The 17,555-nt window shown below is 51.2% G+C and overlaps 6 protein-coding genes across 6 annotated transcripts; 2 read left to right on the forward strand and 4 right to left on the reverse strand.

The window, feature by feature from the left end:
* Positions 1-124: 124 nt before the first annotated feature.
* Positions 125-1,130, reverse strand: EI97DRAFT_461930 (uncharacterized protein; the record flags this gene model as incomplete). The annotated part of the gene is made up of 6 exons (XM_033801232.1): positions 125-150; positions 204-371; positions 423-615; positions 663-698; positions 748-797; positions 848-1,130. 6 exons carry the CDS (start codon positions 1,128-1,130, stop codon positions 125-127), a joined length of 756 nt encoding a protein of 251 aa, XP_033649951.1.
* A 714-nt stretch (positions 1,131-1,844) lies between these two features.
* EI97DRAFT_406232 (uncharacterized protein) lies at positions 1,845-4,476 on the reverse strand. Its single transcript, XM_033796583.1, has 4 exons — positions 4,100-4,476; positions 3,987-4,050; positions 3,098-3,935; positions 1,845-3,041 (listed from the first exon to the last, which is right to left on the reverse strand). Exons 1-4 carry the CDS (start codon positions 4,212-4,214, stop codon positions 1,995-1,997), a joined length of 2,064 nt encoding a protein of 687 aa, XP_033649952.1. The 5' UTR covers positions 4,215-4,476; the 3' UTR covers positions 1,845-1,994.
* A 244-nt stretch (positions 4,477-4,720) lies between these two features.
* On the forward strand, positions 4,721-6,779 carry EI97DRAFT_436910 (putative xenobiotic compound monooxygenase, DszA family). Its single transcript, XM_033799227.1, has 3 exons — positions 4,721-5,655; positions 5,709-6,251; positions 6,302-6,779. Exons 1-3 carry the CDS (start codon positions 5,147-5,149, stop codon positions 6,705-6,707), a joined length of 1,458 nt encoding a protein of 485 aa, XP_033649953.1. The 5' UTR covers positions 4,721-5,146; the 3' UTR covers positions 6,708-6,779.
* Positions 6,780-11,765: 4,986 nt separating this feature from the next.
* Positions 11,766-12,803, reverse strand: EI97DRAFT_461933 (aldose 1-epimerase; the record flags this gene model as incomplete). The annotated part of the gene is made up of 2 exons (XM_033801233.1): positions 11,766-12,267; positions 12,319-12,803. 2 exons carry the CDS (start codon positions 12,801-12,803, stop codon positions 11,766-11,768), a joined length of 987 nt encoding a protein of 328 aa, XP_033649954.1.
* A 795-nt stretch (positions 12,804-13,598) lies between these two features.
* On the reverse strand, positions 13,599-15,474 carry EI97DRAFT_385831 (uncharacterized protein; the record flags this gene model as incomplete). The annotated part of the gene is made up of 2 exons (XM_033796039.1): positions 13,599-14,159; positions 14,566-15,474. 2 exons carry the CDS (start codon positions 15,472-15,474, stop codon positions 13,599-13,601), a joined length of 1,470 nt encoding a protein of 489 aa, XP_033649955.1.
* Positions 15,475-15,687: 213 nt separating this feature from the next.
* Positions 15,688-17,415, forward strand: EI97DRAFT_445749 (uncharacterized protein; the record flags this gene model as incomplete). The annotated part of the gene is made up of 2 exons (XM_033799986.1): positions 15,688-15,774; positions 16,036-17,415. 2 exons carry the CDS (start codon positions 15,688-15,690, stop codon positions 17,413-17,415), a joined length of 1,467 nt encoding a protein of 488 aa, XP_033649956.1.
* Positions 17,416-17,555: the final 140 nt, after the last annotated feature.

The following is a 17,555-nucleotide window of genomic DNA, read 5'->3' on the forward strand; positions in this document are numbered from 1 at the left end:
CAAAGACCGCGTCCGTCAGCCTTTTTATACCAACCGTACTACACATCCAAGTCGTCTAAACCTGCTGAAAACCCAGATAATTTCGGCCTTTGCATGCGTTGGAATAGGGGTGCTATAACCGAACTTAAGCAGCAATGGGCAGGAAGATGCCTATTAGAGTCAGCAACGGGTCGAAAGACATTAGAGCTATGTTGCAAGCTTACCCCACTCGCCCTCAGCCGTGACATTCTTATCCAAGTTCAAAGTAACCTCGTTCTCTTCCAACTCGAACTCCAAGGACCCAAGGGTATCCGAGATTACAAACTGCCCAGTGTTCTCGCACAGCTTTCCGACCTGTGACTTTGTGATGTCTTTGCCCTGGAGGCCCGCGCCTGTGAAGTACGCTCAGCTACAATTTTCACGCATTGGATTCTTCCACGTACTTGCAGGGTCAAAGATATAATCGATCTTTGACAGCGTCAAACCGGCGCCCTTGCTTTGGGCAAGGGTAATCTTGAACGAGCTTGGCTCAATCGCCTCGAATCCGGCGGGTGGCGCCGCAGGAGACTTGTTCTCAGAGACCGTGACCTCATCGGCATTGGCCGCTTGATATTCATACTCGAATGCACCAACAGCCTGAATGTGTTAGGTCACATTCAGACTGCTGAAATGGGAAAGCTTACAGTTGAAGTGAACAAGATGTCCTGTTTCAGTTCGCCCTATAGCCGTGAGCGAAAGTCGAATCGTATTCCGCTTTACTCTACTCACTCCCTGGACTGCGACAGGTACATCGAACTTTCCGTTCAGGACCAACTCATCTACTTTAAATTAGCCATTGATAAGAATAGAAGCACTAGGGCAACCTCACTCTCTTTGGCCTCCTCTTCTCCTCCAGTAGCTCCTTCCCCGCCTCCAACAGCGCCTTGGCCACCGCCTCCTTGAGCACCGCACCCTAAAGTCACGCCCTGAGCTTGGAGGTTGCGCAGCAAAGTATTCAACTGATTTACGGTCATGCCGCGGATGCCAGTGCCCCGCAGGATTTGAGCCATCTGCTGCTTGCCGCCACGGACGCCATTTGCAGCCGGAAGAGCAGCCACAGACTGCAATCCAAGGAGAAGACTGAGAGGAAGAAGAGAAAGCGGGATATACATCCTGAAAAAACAAAGCAGCACTGCTGTGATAGGTTTAAGGGAACAGGATCAACGGACCAGCCGAAAAGAGGCGAAAAATCGCAAAGCAATGGAATGTGGACGATGTCGAGCGATAGCAAAGAAACACCCTGGAAGGTGAATTGACGCCTTATATATAGAATGGTCCCGGGTGAGCATTAGAATGCCTTGAATACATCAGTCATGCACTGAGGGGTGGGCACTTGGAGTACACCGCTAGCCGTTTCCCACAACAACTCCTCGACGAAACTGCGGAAGGGTAGCCTGCAAGTCATGGAGCGGAGGCCAAGTCCGTCGCATATCCTTACTCGCGCATATAGGAAGTCGCACCTTAAGTCTACAGAAAGGCGTCGTGTTTTACTCGCCGCCCATAGGGAAGGGGTGCAACGGGAGCCTCACAAATCTACGAACCCCATCTAACGCCGCTCGTGATCATTCTGCTTGGCTCTGCAGCTGTTGCAACCATTACCGCGTGTCTCAGAAGGCGGCAAAACCGCCAGCGAACCCGCCAGCGAACACCAAGACCTTGGCCTCATTGGCATTCATCCTTGGCGTTTGGAGCTCCGTCTGGTTGAAGTCGTACCTATGTAGACCCAGATCGTACGTAAAACCATGTCCCTGGACGGACATTTGCTCGCGATAACGCGGAAATGGGATACGAATACTCCTTTCGAACAGATATCCATCCTATTAAAGCTGGTCTGCGAGATCCTCTCTATTCCAAAAGTGGAGATACTGACAAGACTTGCACTCCCCGTCTCTATCTATGAATACCCGGTACAATCTTGTAATTCGGCTGCTAGGTACTGTAATCGCAATGTCAAGTTCCACCTCCGCCTGTCAACATCAGGACTTCTCAACAATCACCTTTTCGGGGGTTGCAACTCCGCTTTCGCTTCCACTTCCTGTGTCACTTTGCGCCGCTCTTTTGACTTTCTTGAATTCTCCTCCCCGTAGGGCAGTCCACACCTCCCAGATTTGTTTTCGTCCGTCGATTATAGGATATAACCCCACGACGAACAGGGTTCCCCAGAGCCAGATGATTGCAATCGCAATCCAGGCAGCGAAGAAGCGTTCGCCGAAGATATACTTGCTGGCATACATGGGCAATGGCCAAAGAACCCAATGACCAAGGAAGGTAGCGAGGGCCCAGATAGAAGCGATACGACCCCACCGTTTCAGTACAGACTCTGACAGTGCAGATTCCGCCTCTTGCCCCTCGATGTTCGAGGTAAAACTGGTAGCCCTCCCGGCAATGGATGCAGTGTCTACTTCGAATGCAAGCTTTTCTTTGCGGAAGTCTGCCCAATCGAAATATTCAGGCTTGAAGAGCGTGATGATGACAGAATATGGAAGCGGCGAAATCGCTGACGCAACAGTTCCCCATACGCAAGGTACAGTGGCCCCAGTTGTGGCTATTGTAACCTCACCGTAGAGGGCATATGCGACCCCCAGCCACACGGCTATTCCAGTAAGCATACCCAACAGTGGTGAAATGATAGCAGCGGCTTTTGACTGTCTCCTCCATAAAATAGTGAAGGTGGTCGGGAAAATGCCTGGGCAGGTCAGGACTCCAAGCATATAAAGTGTCCACCCGAGATCGACTCCGACGTAGTGCAACATCGTGGAGAAAGCGGAGGCAAACAGAGCGAAGAATATAACTCCATAATGAGACCAGCGAATAACATCACGGTCGCTCGCGTCGCGGTTGAAGTATGTCCGGTACATATCGAAACTGATGATTGAGGAGACCGCAATGACTTGAGCGCTGAGAGTAGAGGTGACTGCCATGAAAGTTATGATCAGTATTCCTGCCGCACCCCCTTTTCCGGCAATGGTCATGGCAAAGTATGGGAGTACTAGGCCGCCAGAAATTTCTTGGGACGTCATACGCTACACAAATCAGCCTCTTTTCATCAATCGCGAACCAATACCCTAAGGGCACCTACCCTTGGAAAGGTTGGAAACACAGGAGTGTTTTCCAGTCCCAGAACCACAGAACTGGCCAGTGTGCCCATGCACCAAGGAATGGCGAAGTATGCAATGCCGCCTATCACGTATCCAGGGACGACTGCTTGCGGACTGGCCGAGAATGCCTTGATGAAGAAACTGGTATCCATGATGACCAGACCGAAGTTGGCGGCGATGTGCAGGATTCCGAAGAGTATCCCGCCCTTGGAGGTCATTGTTAAGTAGGATCCCTGCTCATTCCCAGCAACCGGATGTCGCTGGCCGGCAGCTTTGACCAGCTCGAAAAGATTCGACAAGGAACCCACTTCGTCCAGCGTGAAGGCCTTCACGCTGAAGTAGCAGAGAATGATTAGGATCGTGAAGGTGTGCATATAATCGGTCAGGAATGTCGCCTTGATGCCCCCAACGAATGTATACAGAGCAACGCCGACTGGCAGCAGGAAAGTTGCGGCGATGATGTGCATCCCGGTCATGGCCGAAATAGCGGATGAAGCTCCAAGTAGCATATTCGCTACGGCAAAGAGATTGTTGACCAGGCATAGGAACATGTACACAATATGTGCCGCTGTACCATATCGAATTCTGACAATCTCGAGCAACGTGTGGGCTTCCGGAATTTTGCGCTTGCAGGATATGCCCAGCACGGCGAAGAAAACGATCATGGGGCTGCAGCCAGCTGCGAACCAGAAGGGGCCTGAAATGCCATTTACGTATCCGACTAAGGTGGAACCAAGCATTGCGGTTGACCAGAGCCATGATGAGACGACTGCAGATGAAGTGAGGCCAGTGGTGACGCTTCGGTTGGCGGTCATGAACCTGCAGGGAGGTCAGGACGAACATGTAATCCAGTTGCCAGGAGTCCGTTACATTTCGGTCTTCTTGTTATCTTCACCCACCGTTCGTTTAAGCAATTTCGTCACGAAGACCATCACTAACGTTGTCAGACACTGTTACTGCCACGATTATTGTCTTGTACCCACCTGATGCAATGACCAGACCGATAACGACGACTACGATGTAGCCAACCGCCTGGGATAGTGGAGGCTGCACCACTACCTCAGTGCCATCGTCTCTTCCTTTCAGACTTGGAAGCATCGTGTTTCCGCGGCACGCAGAGACTCTGAACTCAAACAATGGTTCCCTTATATTCAGATGGACGAGACGAGGCCATTTTAACTCCTCGGAGCACAAAGCCGCGGAAGGTTGAAGTCTGGTAGAATCATATACATTGCGTTATTCTGGGCTCGAAAAACGTGCAGAAGCACGTTTCGAGGAAGATAAACTCGCTCTAAGCCGACATTGGCAGAAAGCCTTGGGCCAAGGACAGGCCAGAATCTGTGGGCGTGAGGTCTTGAAGGTCTTCGCTGGAAATAAGCCGTTATCGGAGAGGGCCTGGATGCTGCGAATCACAGCCACCAGGTGTGCGTGCTCTAGGCTTAGATGGTGTTGTTTTCAGGCTTTGCCGGTTGATCGACTAACAAGCGGTCGGCTGATAATTCAAAACTTATACCCCTAGGAAAGAGGAAAATTCAACGCCGTAGATATTATCCTTCAAATTCTGGAGGTTGCTGTTCTCAGCAGCTCACGAACAAGAGGGTAGGCATGCAATTGCAGTGCTCCTGCCCACCACAGCCGGCAGCTTCACGCTTCATTATTGACCCTCGGGGTTCGGAGTTGCCCCTCATCCCCATTCCCGTAATTATCCTTCCCTTGGCTCCTCCCCTCCCAGAGTATTTTATCAGATCTGAAGGCGACCCTCATTGTTCGCACGCAAATCACGCTAGTCCAAAAATGGTCATGGGAGAGTATGATGTAATGCTTCCCCAGCATGTTGCAATGTACCGCATCCTCACCTCGCCCGCAATGCTCGCAACGAGTCCTCCAAGCACTGAAGAGCTTTATTATTGAAGCGAAATCGCCGCCAAAATGAGGCAGGTCATCTCGCACGGTTTCGCTCTCGGAATTTCGGAAACCTCGGAACCTCCTTCGAAACCTCCCTCGGAACCGCCTTGCTCCTTCCCTCCAACATGGCCACAGAAGCGATTCAGAGTGGCGAACAGCCAAAGAAGTCCCTCATTCTGAACGCATTCGTCGAGATGTGCTCAGGACATCAGTCACCCGGTCTTTGGCGTCACCCAGACGACCACTCCAAGGACTTCAACTCAGTCGACCATTGGATCGAGCTCGCAAAGCTCCTGGAGAGAGCAAAGTTCCATGGCATGTTCATTGCAGACGTCTTAGGCGGTTATGATGTCTACAAGGGCCCACATAATCTAGAGCCAGCCATCAGGAGCGCCGCTCAGTGGCCTGTTAATGAGCCGTTGGCCGTCATTCCTGCCATGGCGGCCGCGACAACGAGTCTTTCATTTGGAGCCACGGTTGCGGTAACTTATGAACAGCCTTTCCATTTAGCACGGAGGCTATCTACGGTCGATCACTTGACGAATGGAAGAGTAGGTTGGAACATTGTTACGGGCTATCTGGACTCTGCGGCTCGTAACCTGGGCTATACTCAGCAGCCTGAGCATGACGAAAGGCAAGTACCGTTAAGTCACGGTTGAACAATTGTACGAATATTGATGACTGTAGATATGCTATCGCGGAGGAGTATATCCGCGTCATGTACAAGCTCTTCGAAAGTTCATGGCGTGACGACGCCGTGGTCCTGGACAAAGAACGCGGAATCTACACCGACCCCAGCCGAGTCCGTGAGATCAACCACAAGGGGAAATACTACTCAGTACCAGGCCCTCATATCTGCCAGCCATCACCGCAACGTACCCCACTCCTCCTGCAAGCGGGGACCAGCCGCGCGGGTAAGGCCTTTGCGGCTCAGCATGCCGAAGCGATTTTTGTTGGCGGCCACAGCCCATCGGTGATTGCGAAGAACATTGCAGAGATAAGAAGCCTTGCCGAGAGCTTCGGGAGAAACAGACACGATGTCAAGTTCCTCGCCATGATGTGCCCTATCATCGGCAAAACGGAAGAGGAGGCGCGGGCCAAATATGAGGACTACATCCAGTATGGGGACATTGAGGGTGCACTTGCGCTCTTTGGGGGGTGGACGGGTATCGATCTGAGTGTCTATGGTGATGACGAGGAGCTCAGACATGTGGAGTCGAACGCTATCCGGTGAAGTTCATGCAATCGATTCATTGCGATACAATCACTGACTTCACCAGATCCGCAGTGGAAGCCTGGTCACATGCAATTCCCGGGATCCCGCGTTGGACCAAGAAGACGGTCGGTCGCCATTTGGCCATTGGTGGCTTGGGCGCAACCGTTATCGGTACTCCCGCCACTGTTGCCGACGAATTCGAGCGCTGGGTGCGCGAGGCGGATGTTGACGGATTCAACATTGCTTACGCGGTCAAACCAGGCACATTCGTTGATGTGGCAGAGCTGTTGATCCCCGAGCTGAGGCGGAGAGGCTTGTTCTGGGATGATTACAAGGTTCCGGGAGGCACATACAGGGAGAATTTCTATGGGCAGAAGGGTCAAAGCAGAGTGTTGGATAGACATATTGCTTCGAAGTATACCTGGAAGGCAGGGGTGGAGAAGGAGGCATTCAAGGAGCCGGAGTCATAGGTGCCACTGATTATGAGAAGCAGTTTTTGTTGGGTCGATCAGATGAAATTATATTCGATTGTTGATTCCGTCCTTAATCTTTGATGCTACGGAGACAAATATCGAAATTCTACACTGCTAATGAATTCTTGGGATAGCTAAGAGCGTCTCTTCGACAGGTGACATTCACATTCGACCACGACGTCCACTCAAAAACGCATTGCTTCTGCCGCCCTCTCATCCTTTACAGGTTGTGAGAGGGTGGTCTCCATCTCTCTGATGACGTTTCTCATTGCCGTGCACACATTACCAACAGCAACGGCATGTTGAGGAAGCAAAGCTCCAGCTTGTTGGAAACTCAAGTAGGCTTTCCTTGCATTTCTCAATTGTGTGTTACGCAGATAGTTCTGATTCCAGTTGAAAACTGTATCGTTGAAAGACATGATTGGACCGCTTAGCGTCCTGGTATTGGGGTTTGTAGTGGCTGCGGCCCTTAGCGCTGGAGGCGGAGAGATTGGGGTCAATGGTGCCATAATCAGTGGCCTTGTGTGTGGTTCTCTTTATAATCTTCTGTGACTGTCTTGAATGTGTAATTCGTTGCTTGAGGGGTTGCAAGGAGAAGCTATATAGGTCATGGGGGTCACATTCTAATTCACAGTTGTGGGGTTACAATATGTCACAGAGCCCGTCGTGGAGAAAGTGGATTCTAAGCGCCGCGCCTCAAATTCACGTTCCGCTAAGTGCTTCAAGTGTCAATCACAACGACTAACGCTTGGTATGAGGCTCAATCTCAATTTTGCAGAGTGTACGTCCCGAGCATTCACTTCTCCAAGATTCAAGCATTAGATATTCTAGTATCATCACAGCCTTTAAGATTCACGGTACGGCAACATCATAGCAAGCAGTGCGACCCGTGTGGTTACTAACTGCGAGAAATTCAGAATGCGTGCAGTAGTAAAGGACAACACATAGTTAAGTAAATTTTGTGTGATTAAAAAGTCGCTGGAAGAAACAAACAGCCGCTATCATTATGTCTAGGAAACTTAATAAGGAAATATGTCTCGAGTATCGAAGTCCTAGTCTCCCCACCTTGGTTATACTATATACCGTCTCTATAATAAGAAATGATTTGATTGCTCCTGAGATAGTTGGTGAGGAGGGAGAGGGTAAGAAGCCTGCAAAGAGGGTTTCAGGAGAGAGGCGCTGTAGACGTTGCGGCGAGACTGGCCACAATGTGCGCACCTGCAACATAGAGATTGAGGATGGAAATAATAGCGATATATCTGAATAATACTTTAGTATCCTGCAATTTACTCTATCTTGTTGTAGTGTTGAGTTATAGGCTTGCAAAGACATGTAACTTGGTTGGGGTGCCAGCTCGCTTGGGGGTGCCAGCTCGCATGGGAAACACGTTACAGGAAAAACTATGCCCTAGTTATAATTGAAAACCATGCCACCCCTCCCATTTATGTAAAATAACCCATGAGATATCGTCAATGAGTAGGCGCCGGAAGCGACAACGAGAAGCCCAAAATTGGCTGCAGGGAAAGACCGAGGTGTACTTTCTCGTCGAAGGTTTAAAGGAAGCTATGGCGAAGTCGCAAATCGTCTGGCTCGCCGCGATTCAACCGTCTCTCAGAAGGGGTTCGCCCATGCTCCCCAGAATGGTATCGATGCGGTGCAGCATTTGGTCGGAAACATACTCTCCCAACGCCTTGTACGGACTTTTCTTGTCAAGGCCAGCACATTGCCCAGGAACTCCCCACGCAACCTTCGCGCGTTCTGGAGGTGAATGTCAGGTGCGTGGTGTCTCGACTCGAACCACAATTTCGTCTCCGCATTGAATTCGTTCATCGTCCGCAGAAGAGAACGCAACGGCTCCCTTTGACGTTCAGAGTCACTGAGCTTTAAATCCTTAGGTATTTTGACTTCAGTAGGTCTCATTGTGTGTATTTTTCTTTCGTCTGTAGGGCGTTCTTCAGAGTGTTTAAAGATTCCCAAAAGATGATCGAAATAGGAAGTGGTTTTATTGGGTCGAGTCGCGTAGTTGAAGTGTCTATTTCGGGTTTTGTGCTGTGTAATAGTGAAAAAGCTTTTAGGTCTATTCGATAGATGCCCTTAGACTTTATATAGTAGCTATTGAGCCACATGTTAAGCAGTCAGTGTTGTTATTATAGTCAGATATTGTGACTGCGCTCAAAGTCAAAGTGTGGAGTCAAATAGTTTTGCTTATTATATCTCCAAGTATAGTCGTGTGATTCAATCAATTGTTGGTCAACGCCACCACCACGCTCAAAATATGTAGTCATCTTCCGAAAGACTCAAGCAAATATGGCTTAGAGAACTGCTTCTTTAGTGCTATGACGCCGAAAGCAAAGGTAGATCATACATCTTCGCTTGTCAAACTTCACGTTACGCAAATGGCTTCAAGTATGAGGGGCAATCTTTATTTTTGCAGGGTGTATGTCACCAACATTCACTCGCCCGCCTTCCAATTATTTCCCGTCCCATCGCAGGCTCCATAGTTCAATGCGTTGTGACCTGGCAAGGAATAGTGCACCTGTTCTTGTTACTAGCACTAACCACAAGAGATATAGAACGTGTGTGTTAGTAAAGGGCAACATCTAGGGGAGTAAGTTCTGTAGAATTCAAAGCCGGTTCTAAGGACAGATCGCCTCTAGTATTAGATCTAAAATACCGAGAAGGAAAATGTGTATCCATCGTCTAAATTTTTAATCCGCTTAGCTTAGTCGACCTATACCACCTATCCAAAGAATTTCGGGGAATAAACAGTCCTTATAATAGGAAAAATACAAACAAAACTGTGTAAAATAACCAAAAACAAGTCCATACACTCCGTTCACGCCATATACCCCATCATAATTGCTTATGCTTCTAGAAGGTCGCCAGGCTCGGAATACCATTGTTTCCGTAGTACGATCTGAAAGCCGCTGGCAAGTACAGCCCATAAGTCGTCTTGTTCCATCGAAAACTCAATTATCGGATTGGGTTACCGCCATTCATGCTTTTAAGGTTCTCCTTCATGTCGTTTTCAACCTTCGTTATCTCCTCGGAATCCAAACCGCTATTAGGGGAGTGCTTGCGGAACCGTTCATACACATCCCTTGCCCATGAGAGGAACCGCTCCCGGACGCTATCATTTCGGGCTTTTTCCCAACCCTGGGACTCTTTATTAAACTGTCTGATCAGATACGCAAGGTATCCCAGCGGTGTCTTTTCCGGTGCGGACTTGCACTTCTTAGGTACGGATATCTCGTATATAGTAGGCATTTTATATAATAGACTTCGATCTGCAGCGTGGTTTGTCTTTTGGTAAGTAAAGTAGTAGTTAAGGAAGGTAAAGCTACAGAGTATTGCTGATAAAGTAGGGTCGCCAGGTTCCAATAGCTTTTTCGCGTGTACTGTGCAATGCAGGATGTTTGGACTATAGTCTATTCTGTGGATTTAGCGAGACTTTATATAGTAACTATTGAGTCAAATCAAAGTTGGTTTACTCAATAACAGTTATATACTCCCTGGCGACGATCTAAACCTCTGTAGAGTCATGTAGCTCACACTTTATAGCTGTGTGATTTCATGCATTCCACTGCTCTACGACACTGGAAACATATAGTCATTTTCGGGGATGCGTAAGTAAAAGTCATTTAGAGAACTGGCTTTTGCTACAAAGACTTGGAAAGCAAAGACGAGCCCCGCAACACCCCTTGCTCTATTGTACATGTAGCTCAATCATGATTCATCAGGTAAGCCTGTGACCACTCACGATGTCAAGAATTTCCTCCATTTGTCTTCTAACCAGCTCCGTATACGAAGCGTATCTGGGTGGACTACGCTGATGAACCGCGAGAAATGACTGAAAGCACCGGAACACTTGCTCGAATTCAAGGCTGCGGTTTCTGCGGCTTCGGCTTCTGACCCATGCAGTAACGTGCTCGTTGAAGCTTCTAATATGCTCCACCATATCTCTCAACCACGGATCTTGTGCAGCATCGCCGGTCGTGTAGCTCGGGGTAATGTGGATCGGGGGTATGTAGATCTCGTCTGTACTCATTATGTACGAAGTAGCTTTGTATGACCTCCAGCAATGGTGAAGTCAAGGTTTGATGCGTGGAGCTTCGTTGATGGTAACTCGGTTGAGAATAGGCGTCTTTATGGTAGGTAATGCTGCGTTCGTTGTACTAGGTACGAATTTGAATTGGTACTGCGTAAGTGTGTGAAGTTTGGTTGGCCTCTCCGTGAAGGTTTTTGTCCTTATATAGTATTCTTCCAGTCATAACCCTAAAGTCAAAATCGCCTGCTGTCATAGCGAGTAACTGGATACTCGACGTGGAGTATTGTCACTAAGACCGTACCACTCTTTATATCCTCATGTGTATGCACCTTACCATGAATGTCATTGGATTAGAACACTTGACGCATCAGTCATCGTCCTCCGAATCGCTCAAACAAGTAAGCCACTACTGTGAGGCCTCGTGCAAGCCCAGTCAGGTTGCATTATGTTACAATGGATCCCGGCAGGCTAACAAAAGTTCAAGAGAGCTTTGACTAGTTTTCCACTGAGCAAGACTTTCTATATTACCACCTAGAGTCATTGAACTCAAGCCATGATCCTCTCCACGGCGGCTGTGGACGGTAGACTCAGCGGGACACGGCTCGGGAAGAGGGCGAATCCATTATATGCTTACACGCAGGCGTGATAGAGAGAGGGGATTCATTCTTGCGAAGCGACGCAACTGAGAAATGGTAAAGACGGGTACCCGTGCGAGCTGAGATATCCCGCTTATATAAGTTATAACTCCATCTTGCATAATCAACAGTTTCATCACCATAGCACATTCTTACGGTATGCGGATATATCTTCCTGTCCATCTGTTCACGTAGACCAAGGTGGATACCCGTACTGAAGGTACTGCGGTTTTCTCTTATAATGCTGCACCGCCTGCCAGTTCGATCGCACGTGGAGAATAGCCGTATAGAGGAAGTAACAAGGAACTGTACAATTGGATGTTGAAAGGGGCCGTATGAGCTACGTGGCTATGACCCAACACACCGATTTCCCTAATCCTGCCACCCACGATACACAATCCTGGAGCCATACTTCTGCCCCCTCTTCAACACGACCTGCGACTTATACTCGGGGATATTGATCGCATTCACGTAGCGACTCGGCTCCACGCAGAACCCGGAACGAGCGCGTCGAGCGGGCAATCCGTCAACAGCAGGCACGTCAATGTACTTGCCCGTGTAGAACTGGAACGCTGGTTCGGTAGTCTCGATTTCGAGATGGATCTTAGTGTCAGGGTGGTAGAAAGAGGCGACCTTGTTAAGCGGCGAGTTCCTCGTGTCGATGGGAATGCTGGGAGAGTCCGTGTTGACGATGAAGCAGTCGTCGATATCCGGTTCCTTCTCTCCAAGAGTGAAGGGTTGGGAAGGCGTCACTCCGGGATACTCCGCAATGGGCCCGGTAGGAATGCCTCCAGCATCGACTACTTGGTACATGTTGGTGATGAGAGTCACTTCTGTGCCTGCAATAGTTGGGGCATCGCTGAGAATGAAGTAGCTAAACACAGAGGTCAGCAGGAATCCATCCAGCAAGGATATCAGCGCCTACCTGTGGTTGGTGATGTTGACGGCGGTCTCCTCGACCTCGTCCCCAACCAGCTCTGCTTCGAATTCGATATGTAAAACCTCCTTGCCGTTTTCCTTCTCTTGCACATACCAGACCCGCACCTCGACCGTCCCAGGGTAGCCTTCCTCCCCGTCCACGCTGAGATATTTGAAGAGAACAGCTTGCTTTCCCTTGCGCTCCACGTTCAAGGGCCCTTCCCACTCCCGCTTTCCCCACCCGTTAACCCCACCGTGGAGAGCGTTGGGGCCATTATTTGCTGCCAAGGGGTACGACTTCCCATTCAAGGCATTGATCTTGGCGTTGGAAATCCGGTTCGCAACACGGCCGATTGTCTCACCAAAAAATGGACCGTTGTACTTTTTGTATTGCTCGGCAGTGTTGAATCCCTGCACAATGTTGCGCCCATTGATCTTAAACTCTTGGATGATAGCTCCCAAGGGGAGGAAGGTGAAGGCCTGCTCAGACATAGTTGGAGAATGGTTGGCTCAATGGCTGGCTCAAGACGTTATTGCTAATGAAAGAAGTCAGCAATCCGCTCGAACAACCAGCCCCATCTTAAAACAACGTCAAGTGCGTACCGCCAAACTGTTTCTGAGATGGTGCACGACGGTTGAGGGGGGGATGCGGGAGCGATACTCAATGCGGCTTCTTTCCCTGCTGATGATCTCATGAACAAACGTACCGAAATAATGAAAGCCAACTACTGGACTTTTCGTATGTCGCGACGCTCCCAAGTATGGGAAGGAATACAATTCTGGGGATGAAGGGAAGTGAGGGACACTTGAGTGATTTGAAGAAGATCCTTAAGTTTGTTAATTATTAGCCTAATGAATCGGGGAATTTGGCATATTAACCCGGTATCGCAATCGAGGCACGTATGTGGAGAACTGGAGCAGAAGCTGCTATGGGCCAGGTGTAACAGCTGCCCGCGCGATTACGACTAGCCTTACGGCTCCGAGGGTCTACTTGTGGTGGTAGGGGAAGCGGTATACTGCGAACTGGTTACCAGTCGTCACTTTACCGTCGCCAAGCCCGATAGTGTCATGGGGTCCGTGCCCCGGTTGGTCTCAATAATACCCATCATTGCTCCGTATGACCGTGGAGAAGTTATTTTGCTTTCATTGCAGAACTCAAGAGCCGGGATGCATAGCGCGCAATGGAGCAGCCACGCATAAATCATGTCTCCTTCCAAATTCCAACCTTTTGAGCATGTCGGATGGAATGATGACGGCAGACGGTGGGCCCATGAGGCGACGACGACCTTACTCCGCAATGGTGTCGGCGCCGGAGTGTTTCTTCTTGCTGAATAACCTTTTGATCGACGAGAGACTGGACTTCCTCAAGATTCGACGGGAGGACGAGGAATAGTTCTCAAATGACGATTGAGACCGCTGTACGGGCTCTTTGACCAGCGGTTCGGTAGTGCGCGGCGACAAGAGGGCTGGAGACAACGCACCGTGCCGGCCGGAGACGGAGTGTTTTGGCGTTCCAGGACTGCTGCTCGGAAACAGGCCAAACTGTGCACGAGGGTGCGAAGCCTGGGCCGATGTAGAGCGTGGAAGCGCAGCAGCGGTGGGCGATGCAACAGAGCCACCAGATAAAGAAGAATATGCAGAGTCCTTTCCAGTCAAGGGCGGGCTCAGATCCTCTTTGCTGGGGTTCGTGATCGGTCGTTTCGGCATAGGCTGCTCTCTCCCACGATCTTCATTGACAGCGACACTGGAATGCTGCTGTAAGCCTTCAACTAGCGAAGTATCCCAGTCTTTACGCCCTCGTTGTTTATGTCGGCCTCGCTCAAGCAGAGTGTGTTCGTCAAGATCTGACTCGACACGTCGAATCCCCGCAGAGAGGTTCGCTTCTAGGTTTGGCAGTCGATAAGGTCCTGTCGCTTCCGCTTCACTGCTCGTTTGGTGGTCGATGACCTCGTCCGAGCGAGAAGAAGAAAGTTGGCCAGTGGGATGCGCCGCGGTAATGGCATGCCTTGAGGGAGAAGGGTCTGCGGTGTGTTCGCCAGCAGAAGGTGTGAAAGGAGGCTTCTCATTGGGAACCGAAGGAAGCGGCTTGTTATCCGCGAAGTTCCTGAAGGAGCGGCCAGCATCCCTGGAGTTTGTACTCCGCGATGACGATCGACTTGCAATCTTCCCAGCACCGTGTCAGTACAAGGAAGTAGTGGTAGCACAACGGGTATCGTGGCTGCACGATTGATGGCACAGGAAAGAGCGCACTCACCAGACTTCGCCGACTTGCCGCGCCACATCGTTTCTCAATCTCGTTGCAGTAACTGCTAACCTGCACAAGCACGACGCCTAGCTTTTCAGCCTTAGCGACCAAGCTTTGCAAGAACTGTGACCATCCTGAGGTATTGCCGCACATGGCAGAGTATATGCGTCCAACGTCGTCATTCGCGTCAACCCAACCGTCTCCAATGGTGTTGAGATACATGTCCAAGTCATTATTTGCGTCTCGAAAGGTGCTCATATCTATGAGATAGTCATTCAGTAATATCGACATCCGATTTATGGTCCGCTCAATAGTGACGTTGCCGTCGAGAAGCTGTGCACGATAGGTGCGGTCGTCCAGGAGACGGTCGAATTCGTTGACATGTTCCATGGGCACCTTCAAGCATTTCCGCCGAAACAACATGTCATTCAGGCTACCCTCGATGTCCTCGTTCGCCCTCTGTAGGAAGCCGTCCAACTCATTCACGTGCTTGAGCAATATGTCGGCCACATCCGCTACCGACTTCTCGAGGTGCTGGTGCAGGAGATGTACACCGAAGACAATCTGCGCCATGGTCTTTAGCAGGGGGTGAAATTTCCCTTTTGGATTGTTCCTCCAATGACAGTTGTATGTGAAGTTCCAGTCAAGCTCAGAGGCATCTACCTCCCGACACAGCAGCTGCTGTCTGGCGTCCATGTTGTGCTTCGGGGCCTGAAAGGGTACATAACCAGTCTCACCCGTCGCGTCGAGCATCGATTCTTCGAAGGGGGCTTGCATGGAAGGGAGCGGATGCACGGGAAAGGTCATGATGTACTGGTCACGCTGGGCTTGCCATTCGAGGGGGTTGGATGTCTGGCTCGTCCGGTCGAGGCTACGACTGCGGCGGGAGCGCCGAGAACTGCTTCGGAAGGGAACCATTGTGAGTGCTTGTTCTACCCAGGTCCACCACTGTATTTTTTCTCTTTCCCTTCCCTCCTACCAGCTTATATCTATGGGGAACAAGAGCGAGCGTCCGGTGGGCGTCGAATGCGCGTTCAGACCGATGTCAGTTGCCCTTTGTAACGGAGATAGGGGCTGGGCTAGGAGTAGACAGTGATCGCACGGGGAGGGAGATGTCTGAAGATAATAAGCATGACATGGGAATCAGCTCAGCAGCAGGAAAGAAGGAAAAGGAGAAGAAGGGGACGGCATGTTGGCGCAAACAAAGAAGGCAGAGCGGTAGGCGGAAGAGCGGTGGAGGAGGGTGAGGTGTGGGAGGCAGAGAGTGGTGCACGAAGCTCGATCCGGGGGCTCTCCTCCTGGCCAGCGCACTGCAGCGCTCGCGAGTTGTCCTGTTCGCTCCTGGAGTCCGTGTGGTCAGCAACGGGATCCAGGGGATGCGTTCTGGCAAACGGGGGGTTTTCTTCTCGCCCGCCGCGGGAGGGAGTCTGAGTGGCTCGAGAGTCCGGGTCCCCGGCTGGATGCGCTCTTTTAGTGCAGGTCCCACGATCAATGCGCCGCGCGCGACCTCAACACCGACCGATCAACTACCACCTGCAGACAGACCACTACCAACACCACCAGCCAACCAGCCACCTTCACCTTACGCGCTCCCCGTTACTCCAATCGCCTGTCGATTGCGCCTGTGTTCGCGCGCTTCTCTCCGTTGCCATGGACTCGCCGTCCGCCCAGGATGCGCTCGCCGACGACACGTCGACTTCATCACCCCAACTGCTGTCGCCAGACCAGCAACCTGAGTCGCCCTCGTCGCAAACCAACTCACCCACTATCGATCCCCTCGTGTCGCGCGTAGCCGAGCGCATTGCCGCAGCAATCAATGACTTCAAGCGCGAGCTCGACCAGCGCGACAGCGCCTGGGGAACGGCAAAGGGTTCCCTCGAGCTCTCGCTGAAGACCGACGACTCGCGCACCTATGAACTCACCATCGTGCAAGATGAAGACGGCGCCGAGTATCCCATTACAGTGCGCCCGAGCCTCAAGGACGTCAAAAGCAGCGCCAACGGTGGTCGCGATTCCACCGCCCGCCCTGCTGCTGCTGCTGGGTCCACTGCGCAGAAGCGCACAAGGCGCGACTCGGACGGCGAACTGGAGAAGGACTTTGTGTCGAGGAAGAAGCGGAAATTGGAGGAAGAAGGGATGGACGCCTCCGGCAAGCGTGCGCACACCGACGAGGTGGATGAGGACGAGGACATCATGCCCCTCATCTCCAAGGAGGACCTGGAACACCTGCTCTCGAAGCTGAGGGACGAGATACAGGACGACACAGCAGAATGCGTCAATCACGTACAAAGACTACTGCGGCGATTCAAGGACGAATGGCACGAGCGAATCACATGGGAAGATGAGCATGGTGGCCCAGCATCGCGTCAAGGTCCAATGTCTGCCAGGGGCTCGGTCGGTGGTGCCGGAGGAGCTCCATTCCCCTCGCCCATCGCAGAAAGAGACGACCAGAACACCTCCACCAACGACCTCATTCGCCAAGAAGTCAAGTTACTGTCCAGCCAGATCAAATGGGTGGAAGAGTGCAGGAGGGTAGCCGACTCCCTCCACGACAAGCGGGAAGAAAACTGGCGCACTTCTTCGGCTAGTTTCCACGATCGAAACCGTCAGGACAGAGAGCACTTCCAGAACCGGATGCTGCACGAATCGGCTGTGCAGGGCAAGATGCTAAACGAGATCCTCAATGAGGTGAAAGCCATTGGCCTCTATGCCCAGAGCATGAAGTGGGAGACGCCAGACCACCTAGCACCCCGCGCTGCATATCCATCCGTACCTATTCCTCCCGCCTTCCCACAGGCGCCACCGCCTACTGCTGCTACCGGGGCAGGAAGAGGACGGGGGAATCAGAATAAGCGATGACGGTTACGGTGGGCGCGTCCCCGCGAAGGCGGAGGCGGTCGTCCACACGAATCTCCTTTTCCATGACACTGTGCACTCTTATGGTGCTCCTTTCGACATGGCTACGTCTTAGAGGAACTTGGTGGGGCCATTTGTCCGCG

The sequence above is a fragment of the Westerdykella ornata genome (assembly GCF_010094085.1).
Source record: "Westerdykella ornata strain CBS 379.55 unplaced genomic scaffold EI97scaffold_38, whole genome shotgun sequence".
Taxonomy (NCBI): Eukaryota; Fungi; Ascomycota; class Dothideomycetes; order Pleosporales; family Sporormiaceae; genus Westerdykella; species Westerdykella ornata.